This window comes from Podarcis pityusensis, assembly GCF_964106645.2.
Source record: "Podarcis pityusensis genome assembly, chromosome: 10".
In the NCBI taxonomy this organism is placed as follows: domain Eukaryota; kingdom Metazoa; phylum Chordata; class Lepidosauria; order Squamata; family Lacertidae; genus Podarcis; species Podarcis pityusensis.
Window position 1 is genome coordinate 58,112,200 of NC_138035.1, and position 21,528 is coordinate 58,133,727.

Below are 21,528 nucleotides of genomic sequence, written 5' to 3' on the forward strand. Positions count from 1 at the left end.
GATGAGTGCCACAACACCAGAGTTGTCCGCGACTGGACTTAACGGTCAGGAGTCCCTTTACCTTTAAAGAAGCCATAATGACTTGATGGGCAGTTATCTGATGAGCTGAGACTTTTAAATGACCAGTACAGAAGATGAAATGAGAGACTTCTAACCAGTAAGGAGTACCATGACGTGTGGGGGGGGCATATGTGTGTGTGTACTGGCATCTATGGCACATTTATCTAGCTACATCACAAGTGTCAAAAGCCAAGGTAAAGAGGCACACCTTCAGCATTGCCGAAAGCTGTATAATGAAGGTGCCAGCTGCATCGGATATGGCAAATATTTCAGAGACTAGTTAAAATAGTGGTGGTGAATGGTATATTCAGCACTGAGCTCTTTGTATATAAATGCAGCAGATACAGAAGTAAATAAATAGGGTTGTCCATTATGGCTGTTCACTCATGCTGTGTCTGCACTATAGGTTTAAAGCACTATAGGTTTAAAGTCATGGAATCCCCCCCCAAAATCATGAGAACTCACAGCATTCTTAACAAGCTGCTACTCCCAGGTTTCTCTATGGTATAAGAATGCTTTAAGTGCCCAGTGTGGTACACAGTCTATGAGATGTGATTCATCTTAAACCTTGTTATTTTGCAATGGCACCACAGTCCTTACACAGAACAAAGCTAGAATAAATACATAGTTCTGAGTCAATCAACACATAGTTCTGAGTCATGTGCAGAGTTCCAGATGAACCAAGCTTCTCTGTAACAACATGCATAGGATTTCAGCTTAATTGATTTGAAAGCACAGTTGTAACAACTGTGTCCTTCTCCAAAGTTTGAAGTTAGTGTTGCCCATTTGCACAATTTTATGTAAGCTTGAATAGCTAATTCAATTTGTGCATTCAGATCCATTCAAGTAAAAAGAACAGATGGATCCCAATACAAATTAACGAATTATTGGTAACTGAAGCCTAAGAAATAATAGGTGTCGTAGATGATTAAACACCTGCTGATGGAAGCTTATGCAGCTTGCCTGACATTTCCTCATCACATGAAGCACTTTGAAAATTCCATAGTGTGAAATAATAAGATACCTGTTGGATGATACTGAAGCTTCATCTTGCTCATCTGTGCCTAACCATGGCCCTCCAGCAGCCCCCAGACAGCCCAATTCTGCATGAATAATCAGTAGAATTCCTTTGAAAATACTTTTGAGGAAATGTATTGTGTTCCAGAGGCAAAGGTGCTTGATACAGTGTGACCTTCACCAGTTAATCAATGCATATGTTTACTACTTCAACCTGTTTTGAGTAGAACATTTTCAGGTTCTGTACGAGACTGTGTCTATTTGAGATTATACTTAATGCATGTTTTCTGTACCTAAAACGAATTGTGTTCTAAAATATAAAATGATGTCCTGAAAGCTCTGGCTGCAGTGTGTGAAAATATGACTCCAATGAGGTTGCCAAGTAAACATGCTACAATCAGGCTGCAAGTTCACTTATAGTCAGGGGAACTTCAGTGCACAGTTAAGAGCTCTGAAGTCCCCATTGATTTCAATGGCATTTATGAATGCCTGGCTTCCTCTTGATTGGACCAGTAAGTGATCATTATCTCTGGAACAAGGCCTTGGTTAAGAATTATATGATTTACTCCTGAAAATCTGCTGATACTTTACAATGCTCAGGGTCAACACATGCTGTTCATTTCCAGCCCTACCATTAGGCAGAGTGAGGTGGCTGCCTTAAGCAGCTGGTTACAGGTGTCATGAAAGGAAAGGAAATTGTTTGTTATTTTAAATTGGTGTTATTGTACTTTTGGTGCCAGGGAGAAAGAGGTGCTTGTGGGATTTTATGTCTCAGGTGCCAAACCAACTGCCCCCTCCTTGGGTATTATGCACGTTGACTTGTGGGGAAGAGAACACTGTTCATTACAGTAAAATATGCATATGTACATACATGCTTACAATGAAAAATAATTTGAATGTGTGATCTTCTCATGGCACTGGGTAGAGTTTTCATCAGAAAACCAGCCTGCAAGTGATGCCAATATAACCATGGGGCACCACCTTAAGGTCCATAAATAGTAACACCCTAGAGGTCCCAGGCCCTAAGGAAGTTAGATTAGACTCAACCAGAGCCCAGGGCCTTTTCAGCATTGGCTCCGGCCCGGTGGAACGCTCTGTCTCATGAGACCAGGGCCCTGCAGGATCTGATCTCTTTCCGCAGGGCCTGTAAGAGTTGTTCTGCCTGGCCTTTGGCTTGGAGTCAATTTGATTCCCTCCCCCTCTTTCTTTTTTCCTCTCTCCTCCCGTAATGAGGCTGCATTTTAATGTTTTGATGTTTTACTGTTGTATTTTAATCTTATTTTTAAGTTGTATTTAAATCAACTTGTTTTTATTATTGGTTGTTAGCTGCCCTGAGCCCAGCCTTGGCTGGGGAGGGCAGGGTATAAATAAAATTTATTATTTTTGTTATTTTTGTTATTATTATTAATTTCAATTCAATCCATTGGTATTCCTAGAAATTCTCTTTCGATATCAGTTGTTATGGAGCTTCCTGTGATGGACATTTTGAATTTTCCTCAATGTCCTGTCAGTACTCCAATAGCTGAATAGACAAAATGAAATGGAACTTTGCAAAGCCAATGTGAGACTGTGGGGTAACTTGAGAACAATCGGGATTTATCCCCACACTGTAGTGCATATAAAGGCATGGTTGTTGTCATTTTGTTTGGGGGTTGATGACCTCCTTATCCTTATGCACCTTTTAAAGGAGGCATCTTGGCTATGCATGTATGTGAAGGGGGAAGAAACTTAACACAGCTGGAAGGGGAAGATGAAGGGCACCCAGTAGCCCTCATTCATAACAAGGTTTTCGACTAATATAAACAATCCTTCTTAAGAGCGCTTCCGGATGGAGGATTCTTTGAGTATTTGACCTGCTGCATCATCTCAGCCAATACCTTCACCCTCCGCAATGACTGTATGGCTCCAAATGAAAAATGAAAAATGATACATCACTGAGCCAAGAGGGGTAGCAATCCAAAAACAGAATAGCAATTCACAGCAGGGTTGTGAGTAGACCGAAGTACAACATTCCACCCACTACTATCTTTCTATTTCTGGTATCTCACACTTCCAGCTCCATTCTTAGTTGTGTGAAGCAGGATTGTGGGACACTACCGTGTGCTGAATTAATAAGAATATGTGAATATTTTGCATGTTTTACTCTGCCATAATACAGTTGGGAGAAATGCAGAAATGTTGTCTACTGCATGGGCTTTGAATTATATTTCTCTCTCTCCCCATCTGCTCTCTGAAAATTCATCTTTAAGATGATGTTGGAGCAATCCCAACAAAGCAGTTTCCAAAACACGTTGCAGACTTGCATACCAGTAATGGGTTTGCTGAAGAATTTGAGGTATGAAATGTTTTCCTATTAAAATGAGAATCTGGTACATGTTTTGAACGTTCCGTTATAATTATAAGTGTTCATGTGACTATGATAGTAGAAGTTCCATGTGATTGGTAGAGGAAATATGCACTAATATTTTTGGAAGATACTTCTTTCACCCCAGTCAGATTTTATGCATGACCACAAAGTGTATCATGTGCACAGATAGGATTGTTGAGTATATGTTCTTCAGAACATGGCTTTATCATGTGTGGCTATGAAAAGGGGAGACCCAAACTTTCAGTGTACGTGAGCACCATTTGTGTAGCTGACAGTTGGGAACCCCTACACCTTGAGAGCTTCAGAAGTTCAGTAACTCAGGGACATATATCAAGCAATAAACAGAAGAACTAGCCAAAGAAGTGCAAGGAATTATGTGTGGCTTACATTTTCTGTTTGGTGTGTGAACTCCTAAAGCTCTCTTCTGGTAAATTCTAAGGCTCTATAATCTGCAACTCAACATACGCATCTCACGTCAGGAGATGCTGAGTTCCCACTTCACACATACAATAATTACAAAAGCAGAAAATTCAAGCCATTTTCTTTTTACACTTGTGTATAAAATTTGAACGTGTTCTAAATATAGATGGAATACATCTTCTGATCAGGCCCTTGATCAAAATGGAATGGTTAAGTTTTTCACTAATTTGACAAATTCAGAAAGATATTGGGGAAACTGTTCAACGCTGATTGTGAGACTTTAATCATGTTTTCAGTTTGTTTGTTTGTTTGTTTGACAGTGCCACTGGCCCAAAGATAACTGAATGTGATAACTCTGTGATTAATACATGACGGATATAGTGCTATATGAAAGTGTTAAAAGTAATTTCATTTAACACCCAATTTCTGTGCCTTGCATCACTAAAACCGAACTTAACTTCATTTGCAATTCATATATTTTAGCTCTTTCGTGCATGATTGAATATTTGCATGTTTCTAATGGGGGAAGTTATCATTATTAATAGTTTTATTTGTAAAACAAATAAGTTGGTTGTGTCCACAAACCACTTTTTGTGGATTATAATACTACGACGATCTATGGTTAATTATTGGCAGCCTGTGTATTGAATCAGCCATTCTGATTCATTACAATCAGTGGGTGGCTTGCTATTTACCTCAGTGGCAGGTAAATTATCTCTCTAGTCACTGAAATTATATTTCTATTTTAATTTCTTTTACTTGCATGCTGCAAATTAGATATACTCAGCTGTGTCCTATTATGAATGTGTATATATGTGTATATTTATCTCATAGCCATGATTGCTTTCCATTGTATTTGTACTATATAAACATTTACTCATTTGTTGTGTGCTGTGGAATTTATTTTTACCTTTTTTTTGCATTCATTTCTTCATTAGACACTGAAAGAGTTTTACCAGGTAAGGAATTCTTTCAACATACCTTATTTTAGAAAAGACATAGTTGCAACATGCATTGTATATTTTGTGGGGTGGGGTGCCATGCACGCAAATAGATTTGTGTATTCAACAGAATGTTCTCACTTTCTATTTTCAGGAAATTCAGAGCTGCACAGTTGATCTGGGCATCACTTCAGACAGCTCTAATCATCCGGACAACAAGAATAAGAATAGATACATAAATATTGTTGCCTGTAAGTAACTGCATACATCTGGGGCATCCCAGCCAGGTGTGTGGGGTATAAATACTTCTCCTCCTCCTCCTCCTCCATTTGTACACATACCTATGTCAAGAGCTTAAATATTTGGTCTGTTCCAGAGCCCCTTGAGCACTCCAGGTATATCGAGATATTATTGAGGGCCCATGAAAAGGTATTCAAGGATCTCCTACATTTACAGAGCTTTCCCATCCATTTCAGCAATAAGCATGTATCCCTTTGAATGTTCAGAACAGATTCAGAACAGACCCCTATAGTGAAGTGTATAGGGAATCCTTTCCTGATGAAGGAGATCCATGGGCACTCCTCCATACAGCCTCAATATCTGTAATAAATCACTAGAATGAAACAAGTGAGTTATAAGGCATAGGTATAACTAAATAAATATACAGTAGTTGTTTTAAGCTGCAGAGGGTGATGAGCTAGAATATTTTGGTGCTTAAAAAAAATATTGCTAAGTTTCACCTAACAAGGCCAATGTGAAATATCAAAGAAACATCTGCCTTTTAATGCTTTTTTTTTTTTTTTTAAGGAAAGGATAGGGGAAGAGACAGTACCTTCATTTTCCAAGTTAATCCCTCTTCAGTTTGACATAATGATGCCTTATCTTCTTTAAGAGCCAGAAGTCAGGAAATAAAATCAAGGGTTTACATGAAGATACAAATTTGCTGTTTGGAACTATATCCCAGGATTGGACATTGGTAAACCAGCCAGTGCCTACTGCAGTGCTGGATTTAGGCCAATGCTGGGGTGGGCAGTTCCCCCACATTAGGGTGCTGAGCCGAGGGGAAACAAAATTGAGAAGATCCAAAATTGAGAAGAACCATTTTTTGGGTGCTCCAAATTTTGGCCACACATCGGGCGCCATATTACGAAAGTTTACCCAAGCCCACCCCTGCCTGTTACAGGAGGCCTGTGTGCAAATCTCACCCATGCATTCAGTTGCTCCACTCTTCCAAAAGGCCAAACATTCAGAGTATTTGCGCTCAAAACAAGATCTTCTGCATGCGTTGCTCTGGGATGAGCGGGCTGGCTGGACATGCACATGCGCCTCGCATAACAGATACTGCCTGTATAAGGGTGAAAAAATGGAACCAAAATAAATGGAATAAACCCATATTGAAAAACAGTTTTCCCAATGCAGCCAAGACGTGGGCAAATCATTACATGTCATAACCAGATGGGCTTTCAGAATCTCATTTCTGTCCAAATACAATCGTACCTTGGTTTTCGAATGCCCCAGAACTCGTATGTTTCAGCTCCCAAACGATCGAAAACCGGAAGTGAGTGTTCTGGTTTTTGAACGTTCTTTTGGAAGCTGAATGTCCGATGGGGCTTCCACGGCTTGTGATTGGCTGCAGGAGCTTCCTGCAGCCAATCATAAGCCATGCTTTGGAAGTTGAATGTTTCGGAAGTCGAATGGACTTCCGGAACGGATTCCGTTCGACTTCCAAGGTACAACTGTATTGCAGATGGTGGCTGGTGCCCATTGGAACTGGTAGGGTGGAACGCAGGGTCGTACCAGAGCCAATGACAGGCAGAACCAACCCAATATCTGTTGAGTTCTACAACACTGAGAATGAGGAGGAAGCTGACATGCAGTGCCACTCCTGTACTGGAGGGATGTAAGTGGGAAAGCAGCATGTGGAGACTGAAGTAGCTTCAGCTATCAATGTTGACTTTTAACTTTGGATGTTTACTTTCAAAGAATGAAAACCACTATTCTGAAAGCTGTTTATTCCAATATTCTTTCTCAATTTAGATGATCATAGCAGAGTTAAACTTGCACAACTTACAGACAAGGATGGAAAAGTTACTGACTACATTAATGCCAACTACGTAGATGTAAGTTCATCTTCCTATTTCACTGTCCTCCTTCACTATGAGCTTGTGAGGGTTGTTCTTTCAAGCCACTAGAGCAGGACTTTGGGTGTAGCAGCAGCAGATGAGAGGAACATTTTGTTTTCCACCATTGGAACCGAAAGAGAGCAATGCCAGATTGGCAATGGGGGGTTGGAGGAGGTAGAATGATGGAGTTCTGTTAAGTTATAGGCTAGGTAGAATAGATCAAGACTGGCTTTAGAAACTGGCCATGCAACCTAGGGCTGACGGGTGTTGGAATCCAACCATAGAATCATAGAATTGTAAAGTTGGAAGGGGCCACAAGGGTCATATAATCCAACCCACTAGGATGCAGGAATCATTCACCCAACATGGGGCTCAAACCTATCACCCTGGGATTAAGAGTCTCATGCTCTACCAACGGAGCTATCCAATCACCAACATCTGGTTGACCACAGGTTGAACCTGTTCACCTTTATGCAGTGCATCTGGAACTCTGGATTTCATTAAGAGTCCCTTGCAATGCAGCCTGTAGCATCCTGAACATTGTTTCACTGGCATCAGCCCTGAAATGAATGTTAGGACCATAGAATCAAAAAATTATAGCATTTGAAGGGACCCTGAGGGTCATCTAATTCAACTCCCTACAATGCAGGAATCTCAAATACAGGACAGATAGCCCCCCAACCTCTGCTTAAAACCCCCCAAGAAAGGAGCCCTCCCCAACCTCTTGTAGGAGTCTGTTCCACTGTTGAACAGCTCTTAATCTCTTCCAGTGACAAGCTACCTTTATGTGAGCTGCTGCAAGGAGACATATCACTAGGTCTCTATGGACTAGTTTCATGTCTTCCTTGCAATCAATTGATAGTTCTTTCCCTTTTATTCTGCTATATGTTAATGGACACTTTTCTTTTCTTTTCCACAGGGCTACAACAGACCAAAAGCATATATTGCAGCTCAAGGGCCTTTAAAATCAACAGCAGAAGATTTCTGGAGAATGATCTGGGAACATAATGTGGAAGTCATTGTAATGATAACTAACCTGGTGGAGAAAGGAAGGGTATAAACATTCTTTAAAAACATTTTCCTTTTATATAGCACATTTCTCTCTGTGAATCTAGTTAATGCACTGAGGTTGTAAACCTATACACTTTCATGAGAATTATACTCATTGAACAAATTGGGACTTATTTCTGAGAAAATATTCATAGTATTGTACTGCAAGATGCAATTCAATACTATGAATAATGGTACTAAGGGATGAAAATAATATACATATTCTTTGTATATAAATAACAAGTCTGAGCAGCCTGGGGACCTGGGATTAGCTGGTGGGGACAAACAAAAATGTGGTCCCCCCCCCTTGCCATATTATTGATTAAAAAAATACTTCCAATGTATTCCTAACCATGTCTACTCAGGAGCAAGTCCAGCTGAATTCAGTGGGGCTTACTTCCAGGTACGTGGAGTTAGGATTGCAGTATTTTTTATTTATTACACCCCACTTAATGTATGAAATGATAAAACATTGTTTTAACACTGTATATTCCTTTGGCTGTCAGAGAAAATGTGACCAATACTGGCCTGCTGATGGTAGTGAAGAATATGGAAACTTTCTAGTCACTCAAAAGAGCATTCATGTACTTGCCTATTACACTGTGAGGAATTTTACTATTAGGAATACCAAGGTGAAAAAGGTAGGTGGCAGTACTAAATAATAACTTTGATACAGGAAGAAATAAAAAATGTTTTGTATACCATTGTGAGACACAATTGTTTTTATTGTTGCAAGGGAGTCAACTTACCAGTAAAATTCTCATTGGCTTCTGGGCTTAAAGTAAGCAGAGAAGTTCATTATAATATAATGATGTTCACAGGAAATTATTTTCTAGGGCTGCACCTGATTAGCAACTTACTACGGAACTGTCTTGGGCATTGCCGAAGACAGGACTTTTTTAGTGGCAGCACCTCAGTTGCTGAACTTAGGGCCCCCACAACGTTAATATTCAGCCAATTTCTTTGCCTGCACATTTGGCTTCTGGCGGTTCCCTTACTGCGAGAAGTGTGGTTACAGGGAACCAGGCAGAGGGCCTTCTTGGTAGTCATGTTCGCCCTGTGGAACGCCCATCAAATGTCAATGAAATAAACCAATATCTGACTCTTAGAAGACATTTGAAGGCAGACCTCTATAGGGAAGTTTTAAATGTTTGATGACATACTGCGTTTTAATTTGTTGGAAGCCATCCAGATTGACTGGAGCAACCCAGTCAGATGGGCAGCATATGAATAAATTTGTTGTTGTCATTATTACTACAGTTCTCTTATTATGCTGCTTTGTTATATCAGTGATCTAGTTTCTTAATTTTTAGATGTTTTGACTATTCACTGTATTTTTTACCATGGCAGAAGGGTGGTATAGAAATAAAATTTCCTCTCTATCATCCGTGTCCTGATCCTCTCTATATAGATCATTTTATATATTCATATCAGATGCAGTGGCTTTCTGTCTCTTCCCCAACATAGAATCTGAAAATTCATAGTTTGGGCAATTAAAAAATAATGTTTGTATTTCTTTCTTTTTTAAATATTCATTTCTCGCTAATTACTGCCGTTTTAGGGTTCCCAAAAAGGAAGGCCTTGTGGTCGTGTAGTTTCTCAGTATCACTATACTCAGTGGCCTGATATGGGTGTTCCTGAATATACTTTGCCGGTGCTCACCTTTGTCCGAAAGGCATCATATGCTAAACGTCACGCTGTAGGACCAGTTGTGGTTCATTGCAGGTCTGTTTTTACCAAAGCAATTGCTGCTCACATTATTTGTAAGAATAAAAACCAAATGAATGTTTTCTGGACCTATCATAATGTCTCAAATCAAGAGCTTCCTATGAACACATGTATGCATGTAGATCTTCCACGAAGGTGGCTTCCTCATTCAGTTAAGAACATTTAACAAAGCAATTTTTGAACCATAATGTTCAGAATTGTTTCCTAGTAAGCATACCACTGAGCCTCTTGGGCTTGCCAATCGAAAGGTCGGTGGTTCAAATCCCTGTGATGGCGTGAGCTCCTGTTGCTCTGTCCCAGCTCCTGCCAACCTAGCAGTTCGAAAGCACACCAGTGCAAGTAGATAAATAGGTACCAGTGCGGTAGGAAGGTAAACAGTGTTTCTGTGCACTCTGGTTTCTGTAGCGGTTTAGTCATGCTGGCCACATGACCCAGAAAGCTGTCAGTGGACAAACACCGGCTCCCTTGGCCTGAAAGCGAGATGAGCGCCACAACACCATAGTCACCTTTGGCTGGATTTAAACATCCAGGGGTCCTTTACCTTTTTTTACCTATACATAATACCAAACTTATTTAATCCATGTCTGGCTGTCTTTCCATGAATGGATGGCTCTGGGCTGCTGCACTTTTGTTGTTTCTTAGATTCAGATTTATTCATTTTGTTTCCAATGTTTAACAGTGCTGGTGTTGGAAGGACGGGCACATACATAGTATTAGATAGTATGCTTCAGCAGATTCAGCATGAAGGGACTGTCAACATATTTGGATTCCTGAAGCACATACGGACGCAAAGGAACTATTTGGTGCAGACGGAGGTAAGAAAAAGTGTGTTCTTAGTGTCACAAAACCTCTTACAAGATTTTAAAACAGATCGAGAAACAAACTTACTAGAACTCTCTGGTACTAATTTAAACCACAGCTTCCAAAAGACCAATAAAAAAAAAAAGTTGTTTACTGTTCTCTACCTCGAGGAAAAGTGCTTCCTAATTGCCAACGTATTGTTTCCATACATTATTTCTTTTCCGGTAAACTTCTTATGAATTTTATAGTAATTTGGGAGATTACAAATAGGAGACGTTGGCATGCGGATCCACCCTAGGAGTGGATCAAACTGCAGCACCTTCAGAGTCGATACTTTTCAAATAAAATCAAAGAATTGTAGGGTTGGAACAGACTCCCGACACTCATCTAGTCCAACCGCCTGCAATGCAGGAATCTCAACACAGAATCATAGAATGGAAGGGATTAGCATAATTATTAATAATGCGGGTGGCGCTGTGGGTTAAACCACAGAGCCTAGGACTTGCCGTTCAGAAGGTTGGCGGTTTGAATCCCCGTGATGGGGTGAGCTCCCATTGCTCAGTCCCAGCTCCTGCCAACCTAGCAATTCAAAAGCACATCAAAGTGCAAGTAGATAAATAGGTACCGCTCCGGCGGGAAGGTAAACAGCATTTTCGTGCGCTGCTCTGGTTCGCCAGAAGCGGCTTAAGTCATGCTGGCCACATGACCTGGAAGCTGCACGCCGGCTCCCTCGGCCAATAAAGCGAGATGAGCGCCGCAACCCCAGAGTCGGCCACGACTGGACCTAATGGTCAGGGGTCCCTTTACCCTTTACAAATAGTATAGAAATCTGTATAACTGCTGAGAGCCTGTGGGTCCTGTTCCTTGCCTCTCTCCGCCTGGCTTAGGGTGGGCCCTGACAGGCTTCTTGAAGAATGCTGCTGCTGCTGCTGCTGCCCAACAAGGACTGAGGTTTTTTTGGGTTGAAGTTCTGTGGGGAGTTTTTGCTGCTGTTATTGATATTCTTTGTACTTTTATTTTTATGTGGAAATTGTTCAGTTTGGTAATGTAGTTTTTTATGTGTTTGATTTATTTTTTAGGATTACTTTGCTATGGTTGTAATTATGTAAATCTTGTCATGTTGTAAGCCACCTTGAGCATTGTTTTAACTGTGGAAAGGCAGCATACAAATAAAATGAGGATATTTGTATCGTGGGGATGACAGGTTTCTGCCTTTTGGGTAATATTTGTACATCCTTAGCAAGATCTATTCTGGTTTTGGTGGTTAACCTGTACCATACGCAGACAAAGGTAGCTGGCTTTTGGGTGGCAATAACAACTAATAATAAAACTGAAATGATTCGCTAATGTCTTTCTTTACTTTTTCTTTTAAAATAGGAACAGTATGTCTTTATTCATGATGCACTTGTGGAGGCCATACTAAGCAAAGAAACAGAAGTACCTGAAAACCACATTCACGCTTATGTTAATTCACTCTTAATACCTGGACCAATGGGAAATACAAGATTAGAGAAACAATTCAAGGTGAGAGACCTTTGATTTCAAGGATTCAGGACAACCGATGCTGCACAAAAATGTCTATATGGCATTTGAATCGTAGGGCTGTTTTAATGAGTTCGATGGCCAACAGCCTGAAACCAAAACTCACCTTTGAAGGAGCAGGTTCAGAGTCTTGTTCTAGATTCAGCACTGCCACTTGAGCCCCAGGCAGTTTCTTTGGCAAGGAGACCAGCTATGACTTGTGTCCCATCTATGGCCATTCCTGGACTGGAAGAGCCTGGCCACAGTACTGCATACTCTGGTAACCTCCTATTTGGAATACTGCAATGCTCTTTTGTGCTGTGTTTCCCTGAAAGACTGGCCAGAAACTGCTGCTAGTCTAGAATTCAGCATCTGCATCATGCCATAGAACACCCATTATTCAGAGCTCTGCATGGCCTGGGATGCAAGTAAGATTGGTGGGAAAGGCCCTTCTCTCTGTCTCTCTAATTAGTGGCTGTTCTCTGCTGGTTAGTGACACAGGATTACACCTCACAAGTGGCTGTTGTGTGCTGGTTAGTGATGTGGGATTGTACCTTCTCAGTGATGGATCCATCCCTATGTAATTCTCTTTCCTTGGAGCCATGCCATGTTCTAATTTTAATGGGATTCCAACGCCAGATTAAAATGTAACTGCGTCTTCCAAGGCATTTGATGACTGAAATCTATTAGGATGTGCTAATCTGCTGCTGTTTTTGCAGGGTTTTATAACTAATTTTAATTATTTGTTTTTGTTACAGCATGTTGAAAACAAAGACGTGATTCTAAAAGTTCCATTAATAAAGAAAATTAATTGGCTGAATTTGCAATATAAGTAATCCTATAAACTGGTATGAGAGCTGGGGTCATTGGCCAGTGTAGCCTAATAAATATATGTAGTCCTGGCCTGAACCACACTTGCATGTATATTTCTTGTGATTCACACAACCCAAAACTCTGTTCTTTTTCTTCATTTTGTCTTCAGCTTCTGAGCCAATCTAATATACAGCAGTGTGATTATTCTACTGCACTGAAACAGTGTAACAGAGAAAAGAACAGGACCTCATCCATAATTCCTGGTAAGTTTGTTGAGAATACCTTGAGTTTGACTACAAAATTAAATCAATAAGCCACTTAAGCCTAGTATTTTATATGTCACAGTGACCATCCATAATTGACATTAGGAACTTCAGAGAGAATAAATACTGCTTTGTTGCAGCTTCTACCTTTTGATATCTGTAGCTGAATGACTGACATACTAAAATATGTGCTGCTTGGTGACCCAGATTAATTATGGTGTGGTTCCACATTTCATAAGTTCACTTAGACCCGATTCAGTGTGCAGCCTAATGTGTTGGTGGCTGATGAAAAAGACATTATATAGGTGTAGCACCATGTGGCTAGCTGTTTTTGCTTCCTATACAGCTCAGACAATGTAATGTAAATCATCATAAAGCCTCTTTGTTCATAGTTTGTGACAGTGTGATTCCAATAGTCACAATTGCATTGGTGAACAGTTCCACATGAATGGCATTGCATGGGATTCGCATAATCCTGATGGGCCAGAAAGAACAGTCCCGCTAAAACTAAGGTCCATAAATTTCTGGAGTGGCGCAAAAGCTGTTTTTCCATCACTTCATCCTGAGCCACTGCTGTAAGATTGAAAGCCTACAACAAGAGCAGGATAATTTACATGGGCCCTTTGTCTTTCATCATTGCCCAGACAGAAGGGAGGAAAAGACCTGTGGCATTTCCCCTTCCTACACAATGGCAGAGCAGCTGGGTAATGGGTAATGTCGCTCCCTTGGCATTAAGTCAGTGGTTCTCCCAGATCTCTTGATTTGAAGAAATACAGAATCTGTGCAAATAGCAGGAATTTGCATGTATGCTAGAGAAAATAAAATGGCTCTCGCATTTGTTTTACAGTGGAAAGATCTAGAGTTGGTATTCCATCGTTGTCTGGTGAAGGCACAGACTACATCAACGCTTCCTATATTATGGTAGGAGTTTTTCTTCCTAAATTATACTGTAATTTGAAAGCATCTGCGTATTTTTGCCAGCTTCCTGGAGAACACTTGGGTGATTGCACTCTGCACATGGCTTTTGTGCAGGGGCGAAGGAAGGCGTCATGACACCCGGGGTGGGCATCATGACGTAGGGCGCATGTGTGGTGTCGCTACATACGATGCATGCGCCGCACGTAGCGATGCCGCACATGTGCCGTAGAGCAGTTTGCCGCCAGCACCACTCCAGCGCCGTAGGGACGGTGCCGGGATCCCTCCATCAGCGCTGCAGCCGCAAACACGGCTGTAGCAGCGACGGAGAGATCCCGGCACCGTCCGTACAGCACGGGAGCAAACCGCTATACAGCGCATGTGCGGCGTCGCTATGTACAGCGCATGCGTGTCACACCGCACATGCACTGTACTTAGCGGTTTGCTGCCGGCGCCGGGATCCTCTGCTGGCAACTGCAGCCGCGAACAGAGGATCTTCCAAAGGCAGCTGCGGTGGCGCAATGGCTGCTTGCGATCCCCCGCGGGGTGACTTTGTCTCCCCCGCAGGCATGGAACCCGGGGCGTACCGCCCCCGTTGCGATGCCACTGCTTTTGTGTGGAGTGTGGACATAGAAGATAACATAGAAATGCTCCCAAATGTTTTTGATAACTACCGTATTTTTCGCTCTATTGGACGCAGTTTTCCCCCTCCAAAAATTGAGGGAAAATGTGTGTGCGTCCTATGGAGTGAATGCAGGCTTGTGCCATAGCCGCGCGCAACCCCTCTGGCAGGGAGAGGCTACATGGGGCTATGGCTTCTTTAGCTCCACGCAGCCTCTCCCGGCAGGGAGAGATTGTGCGGGGCTAAAGAGGAAGCCAAAGCAGCGAGCGGGATCCATCCTGCTGGCTGCCTTGTTCCATAGCCGCGTGCAACCCCTCCGGCAGGGAAAGGCTGCACGGGGCTATGGCTTCTTTAGCTCCACACAGCCTCTCCCGGTAGGGAGAGATTGCGCAGGGCTAAAGAGGAAGCCAAAGCAGCGAGCGGGATCCATCCCGCTGGCTGCCTTGGCTTGTTCCATAGCCGCGCGCAACCCCTCCAGCAGGGAGAGGTTGTGCGCAGCCTGTACGCTGCTCTTTGGGGCTGGGGGGGGAAGATTTTTTTTATTGATTTCCCCGTCTAAAAGCTAGGTGCACCCTATGGTCTGGTGCGCCCTATGGTGCGAAAAATACGGCCTCTGTTGTGCTAGCCAGTTCCACTTGCCTGTAGTGCAGCTAAGTAAGATTAATATAAAAATGTATTATTTTTCCATCTGCTGAAGAATGAAACCTGAGAATATTTGTTAACATAGGAAAAACAGCTTCTAAACAGTTTCTAAACTAAGCTAGTGAAATGAAGGCTATGGCCAGCTTGCATAATAAAATGAGTGCCTTCTATTTGCAGAGGAGTAATATTTATTTGTATGTCACCTGTAAGCTGAAAGGCTTCTAGGAAGCTAAACAAATAAATATATAAAAACAAGTTGGTAACTAAGGTAAAATTCTAGCTATGTCCTAGGATGATGCCATGAAGAGAAGAACTCAGAACCTTCTATGTGTAGAACTGATGTGGAAAAACATAGCACGGGTTTAAACCTCTTCTTGTATTTGTGAGAAGTAGACTGATTTGTTATTATTTCTTGATAGGAACAGGGTAACCTCACTGAATGTATTTGTTTTGCAGGGTTATTATCAAAGTAATGAATACATTATTACCCAGCATCCTCTACTACATACTATCAAAGATTTCTGGAGAATGATATGGGACCACAATGCTCAGATAATTGTCATGCTTCCAGATAGTCAGAATATGGTAAGACTATATTAAAGAGTTAAATACTTCACTTTATAGCACTGTTTTTAGTTCAGCAAGAAACATAGAACATGAGATTTCATCGTTTCTTATAGTTACCATTCATCAAGTAATTATTTTGACATTAAGAATATGAAAATAAAATAAAGAGGTAGTTGGTGATTAGTGATTTAATTTGTGTGCTTTGAGAATATTCTCAAACAGTGATAATTCTAATAAGGAACCAGTATTAAAATGTAGGAATTCTGAAGACTTTAGACCTAAACTGTGTGTGTTCTGGGCATCCATAGGAATAGCTATGATTGGAAAGTCATTCCTTCGCATGTAAGGATGACTTGATTTTTAAAAAAATATGAAATGAGGAATGGGGAGTTTTGCGAAGTAACGGGAAGACCATGGTTTTAGCATAACATTACTTGCATGTTGAATAATTTCAGTTAAGTTTAAGTAAGGCATACACATTATTAGTACTATGTATTTTTTTTTTGCTTCACAAAACAACTGGATATAGCTGTAAAAAGGTAAAGGGACCCCTGACCATTAGGTCCAGTCGTGACCGACTCTGGGGTTGCGGTGCTCATCTCGCTTTATTGGCCAAGGGAACCGGCGTAAAGCTTCCGGGTCATGTGGCCAGCATGACTAAACCGCTTCTGGTGAACCAGAGCAGCACAAGGAAACCTATTTCCGTGGTACCAATTTATCTACTTGCACTTTGATGTGCTTTCGAACTGCACGATATAGCTATAGCTTATAACTAATTTGGAGTTTGTTTAGATGCATGTTTTTCCCTGCCAGCCAGAACTAAGTTCTGGCACCTCTCAGGTGGGCTCCATTGCCCACCAAGAAGTGTTCATGGTGAGTTCCAGCACCTATTTCTAGAAAAATAGCACCGTTTAGAAGTGTTTCTTTTTCTTTTAGCAGGCTGAAGATGAATTTGTATACTGGCCAAACAAAGAAGACCCTATAAATTGTGAGAGCTTTAAAGTCAGCCTGATTTCTGAAGAACACAAATGCTTGTCAAATGAAGAGAAGCTTATAATCCAGGATTTCATTTTAGAAGCTACACAGGTACTCTTGATACCATGCCTTATAGATGGAGACTAAATGACTACACAACAACAAAACTGTGATCTGAATTGCTAACTAAAAAACATACCCCAAAGTAAATTGCAGAGTTAATTTTTTTCCAAAAAGTAAACAAACCAAAAACACACGCACCCAAACACCTTTTTTTTTTGTTTTCATGAGGGACATCAAATATTTTGCAGTAAAGTGCGTGTATGTAAAACATGCTATAGAGGTTTCTGCTAATAAAATAATTCTATGATGAAAAAGTTAATATTTCTAACTTGTCAGATTGGCTTTTATCTCTGTATTATTGTAACTGCAAAAGACACAATAAGACTATGGACACCATCCATCTCAGTTAGTCTTGAACCCTCCCAAGAATTATATTGCTAGCAACTGTAAATCACTTTGCTATTCAGGATGATGCCATTATGAAGATACATATTCCTTGATTTGGATTATCAGTCCAAACAAACCGAGAAATAAAAACAATCCATTCTGCTCATGGCAATTCCCCCCCCCCCAACCTCTTTTTAATGGGCCATTGGCCCACAGTTGAGGGAGAGGCGAATTTATGAGCAGACACACAGACTGACATCTTTGAAAGCATAAGATCATGAGAGCTGAAAGATGAATATGTGACAGCTGGCTCAATACATGCCTTTTTATCAATAAATACACAGAACAAGAATCAGTTGAAGGCATGAATTCTGTGTCTTTTTTTTCTATTTAGGATGATTATGTGCTTGAAGTGAGGCATTTTCAGTGTCCGAAGTGGCCAAATCCAGACAGTCCTATTAGTAAAACATTTGAACTCATAAATGTCATCAAAGAAGAAACTTCCAACAGAGACGGACCCATGATTGTGCATGATGAGTAAGTATTGACCTGCTGCAGTTGCTGAAATCCTATTACAGTGGTACCTCTGGTTACGAACTTAATTCGTTCTGGAGGTCTGTTCTTAACCTGAAACCGTTCTTAACCCGAGGTACCACTTTAGCTAATGGGGCCTCCTGCTGCCACCGCCGCATGATTTCTGTTCTTAACCTGAGGTACTACTTCTGGGTTAGCAGAGTTTGTAACCCGAGGTACCACTGTATCTCTGTGTGTGTTTCACACGGCAACTGCAGATTTACCAAACCTATATTTTTGGGTGACAATCACCCAAATGTTATATTCTTTATAAAACTATATACTCAGCATGATGTTAACCATGCCTTCCTGGCTCAGATCCAGAAGTCTTTTGGGTTCCAATAGACACATTTCATCACTGCTGGTCATAAGACCTCGTATGGGGAATATTTAAAGACATTCCCTCTCTAGGTAAAAAAGGAAGGCGTGCAAATAGATGGAAACACTGGTTGTAAGAATGAAACAATATAAATACTCTTATTTATAAATTAACATGTTTTAGTGGTCAGATTTGCACCATTGTTTAGGAAATAAATCAAGTCTCTCTTTTTCTTGCTTACTTTAAGTGTAGAAAATGACTATTTCTGCATGTGTATTTTGTATTTTTTTACCCTCAAAGGCATGGAGGAGTGACTGCAGGTACCTTCTGTGCATTAACGACGCTAATGCATCAGCTAGAAAATGAAAACTGTGTGGATGTTTATCACGTAGCTAAGATGATAAATCTGATGAGGCCTGGAGTCTTCACAGACATTGTAAGTAAATAAATAAATATCTGGCACAATTTTCTTATGTGTTATGAAATTCCCATCAAGGAAAGAATCACATTATATGCCTTTTATTTTAACTTACCACTGTATTACATTTATATCCCACCTCTCCTCCAAAGAGCTCATGGGTGTGGGGTACACGGTTCTTTTTTCCATATTTTATCCTCACGAAAACTCTGAGGTAGGTGAGGCTGAGAGATTTTGATTGACTCAACTCAGCAAGCTTCATAGCTAAGCTAGGATCTGAACACTGGTCTCCTAAGCCCTAGTTCAACACTCTAACCACCACATCATGGCTCTATAAAAAAACAGGGTTAAAACTATGGTAATTGAGTGTGACATAATTCCTCAGGTAATATGAAAAATTACATAAAGGGAAGCTTTTAATGTTGGGTGTATTACAGTATTTTAATATTTTTTTGGAAGCCGCCCAGAGTGGCTGGGGAGGCCCAGCCAGATGGGTGGGGTATAAATAATAAATTATTATTATTATTATTATTATTATTATTATTATTACTACTTCAGCAGCTACCATCTTATTTTGCTTTGCTAGCCAGCCTCCCACTATAGCATTTAATGGCTCAGAAAGGTGTTTTAAGGTACCCATGTCATTCTAATTCAGGGAAACATTCTTAAAGCACTCTTCCTTGCCATGGCAATCTAGAGTCAGTTACACAGAGGTTAAAATACAACATGTCTAGTAAAGCAGCAGGAATAAAATATCTGGCATCACAGAGACTAATATCTAGCAAGGGCCTGTTCAAAATTTGTAAGGAGTTTCTGCCAGTCATATCTCAGATGAGAGGGAATTGCATAACTGAGGCATCATCTAAAAAGGCTTTGCATAAATGTTGTGTGTATGTGTTTCTGCAATATTTGGGGTTCCCTGAACACCCCATTCTCTCTCACAGACAATATGTTTCTGAATGCCAGTTGCTGGAAACCTCAGGAGGGAGTGTTGTCATGTACAGTGGTTCCTCGGAAGTAAAACAGAATCCGTTCCGGAAGTCTGTTCGACTTTGGAAACCAAGGTGCAGCTTCAGATTGGCTGCAGGAAGCTCCTGCAGCCAATCAGAAGCCGTGGAAGCGGCATCGGACATTCAGGTTCCAAAGAACGTTCGCAAACCAGAACACACACTTCTGGGTTTGCGGCGTTCGGGAGTCAAAACGTTCAACTTGCAAGGTGTCCAGGATCCAAGGTACGACTGTACTCAGGCCCTGCTTAGGGGTTTCCCACACAGGCTGGCCAATGAGAGAGCAGAATACTGGCCTGATCCAGCAGGTTCTCGTTATGTCCACCCCATTTTGGCTACAATACGACCACCACTCACCAGCTGAGCTTGCAAATGGGGTGTGGGGGTGTGATTCTTATTGTTCGGACCAACTACACTAACCTTCTCCTTTACCCCACCCCCTTTTAGGACCAGTATCAGTTCCTCTACAAAACTATTCTCAGTCTTGTTAGCTCAAGGCAAGAAGAAAACCCTTCAGTATCTATAGACAGTAACGGTTCAGCTTTACCAGACGGCAACGCAGCGGAAAGCTTGGAATCTTTAGTTTGACCATGAACAGAACATGGCAATGGTTATCAAGAGCTGGAAATTTCACTACTGTTTTTAATTTTTAAAAATTGTGTGGGGCAGTGAGGGTGAGGTGGGGTTGGAAGAAACGTCCAGCTATTCGATAATCTTTTTATTTCCCTTCTTCAAAAGAAACTGTTGTTACAAATGGCTCTATTTACTGAACTTATATCATTAACTATGTGTGCCTTTTTGAAAGACTCATTGTAATGCATTTTGTTATGTTTGGACTAATTTGATTGAACTATACTGTGTTTCTAAGAATGAAACTGTGGTCTCTTTTACAGTAATAGTTTCTAATTTCTTTGGTTTTATTTTAAATTATTATTTTTTAAATCATAACTGTAGATGCTAAAGTTCCTAGCAACAAATGTCATGTTTCAGTATCCCTTTACTTGCTGTTATTTATAGGATTCCTTACATTTGCTAGAAATCTAACTTTTAATATGGTAGAATGTAAATATAATTCTCTTCTCTGTAATATTCAACATTTTAAAACTTTTGGTAGGCATTTAGAATAGCTGATACTTACTGTAAATATTTCTAGAGTGGATTCCATGGACCAAATTTATATTTATAATTGTAGATTTTTATATTTTACTACAAAGTCAGTTTTCTAGTTCTGTGTAATTGCATTGTTAAAATGATGTAGTTCAGTACCTGTTTTTAATTTTAACAAAAAAACAAACAAAAAACTTCTGATATATTATCCCATGCATCCTAAGTGAGTAACCATATCTCTGCATGCAGTTTTAACTTTTGTGGGAAATTGAAATATACTTGTTTTGAAATAAGAAGTTTCTATGAGAATAACATCTGTACTCAGCATTGTTTAAAGTGTTTTTATCCAAGGCATTGCAAAAATAAATATCAATATTCCAACTACTGTAAATATATATATGCTTTAAACAAGATCTGCCTCATCAGTGCTGAACATCCAATATTGCAGCATCAAATTTCACTCCCAGGGGGGTTTCTGTTCATTTTTTTCAAGGGCAGAATAGATTTCAGTGAGGATGGGGAGGCAGGGTAAAAATAAATAAATCAGTAAATATATTAAATACTACAAGATACTACAGACCCCCTTACCACAATTAAAACCAATGGGAGCAGAACATGAATTAAACCATACCCAATGGTCTAAACCGCCATTCAAATCCATCTCAGCCAAAAGAACTCACACTAACACCATGGAAACTGGCACAGATACACCCAGGAACTTCATCTAAATGCTGGAGAGGCCGCACCAGAATAGACATGTACCTCTACATGTGGCGGGAATGCCGGAAAGTCCAACCCTTCTGGATATCAATACTGCAGGAAATTTCC

General features: G+C 40.6%; 1 protein-coding gene across 6 annotated transcripts in view; it reads left to right on the plus strand.

Moving 5' to 3' along the window:
• PTPRZ1 (protein tyrosine phosphatase receptor type Z1) overlaps window positions 1–21,081 on the plus strand; it is a 109,438-nt gene extending 88,357 nt beyond the window's left edge. For 2 of the 6 annotated variants that reach the window (XM_081023388.1, XM_081023391.1), the window contains exons 15-30: window positions 3,327–3,412; window positions 4,804–4,824; window positions 4,961–5,057; window positions 6,844–6,926; window positions 7,849–7,983; window positions 8,486–8,620; window positions 9,541–9,704; window positions 10,387–10,522; window positions 11,886–12,032; window positions 13,012–13,105; window positions 13,953–14,026; window positions 15,741–15,869; window positions 16,791–16,937; window positions 17,671–17,813; window positions 18,469–18,604; window positions 20,041–21,081. In XM_081023388.1, coding sequence (XP_080879514.1) covers window positions 3,327–3,412; window positions 4,804–4,824; window positions 4,961–5,057; window positions 6,844–6,926; window positions 7,849–7,983; window positions 8,486–8,620; window positions 9,541–9,704; window positions 10,387–10,522; window positions 11,886–12,032; window positions 13,012–13,105; window positions 13,953–14,026; window positions 15,741–15,869; window positions 16,791–16,937; window positions 17,671–17,813; window positions 18,469–18,604; window positions 20,041–20,181 — 1,868 coding nt within the window. In that variant the 3' untranslated portion in view covers window positions 20,182–21,081. Of the gene's footprint in view, window positions 1–3,326; window positions 3,413–4,803; window positions 4,825–4,960; window positions 5,058–6,843; window positions 6,927–7,848; window positions 7,984–8,485; window positions 8,621–9,540; window positions 9,705–10,386; window positions 10,523–11,885; window positions 12,033–13,011; window positions 13,106–13,952; window positions 14,027–15,740; window positions 15,870–16,787; window positions 16,938–17,670; window positions 17,814–18,468; window positions 18,605–20,040 lie in introns of all 6 variants that reach the window. The other 4 variants (XM_081023390.1, XM_081023392.1, XM_081023387.1 and 1 more) reach the window with 3 other exon arrangements.
• Window positions 21,082–21,528: the final 447 nt, after the last annotated feature.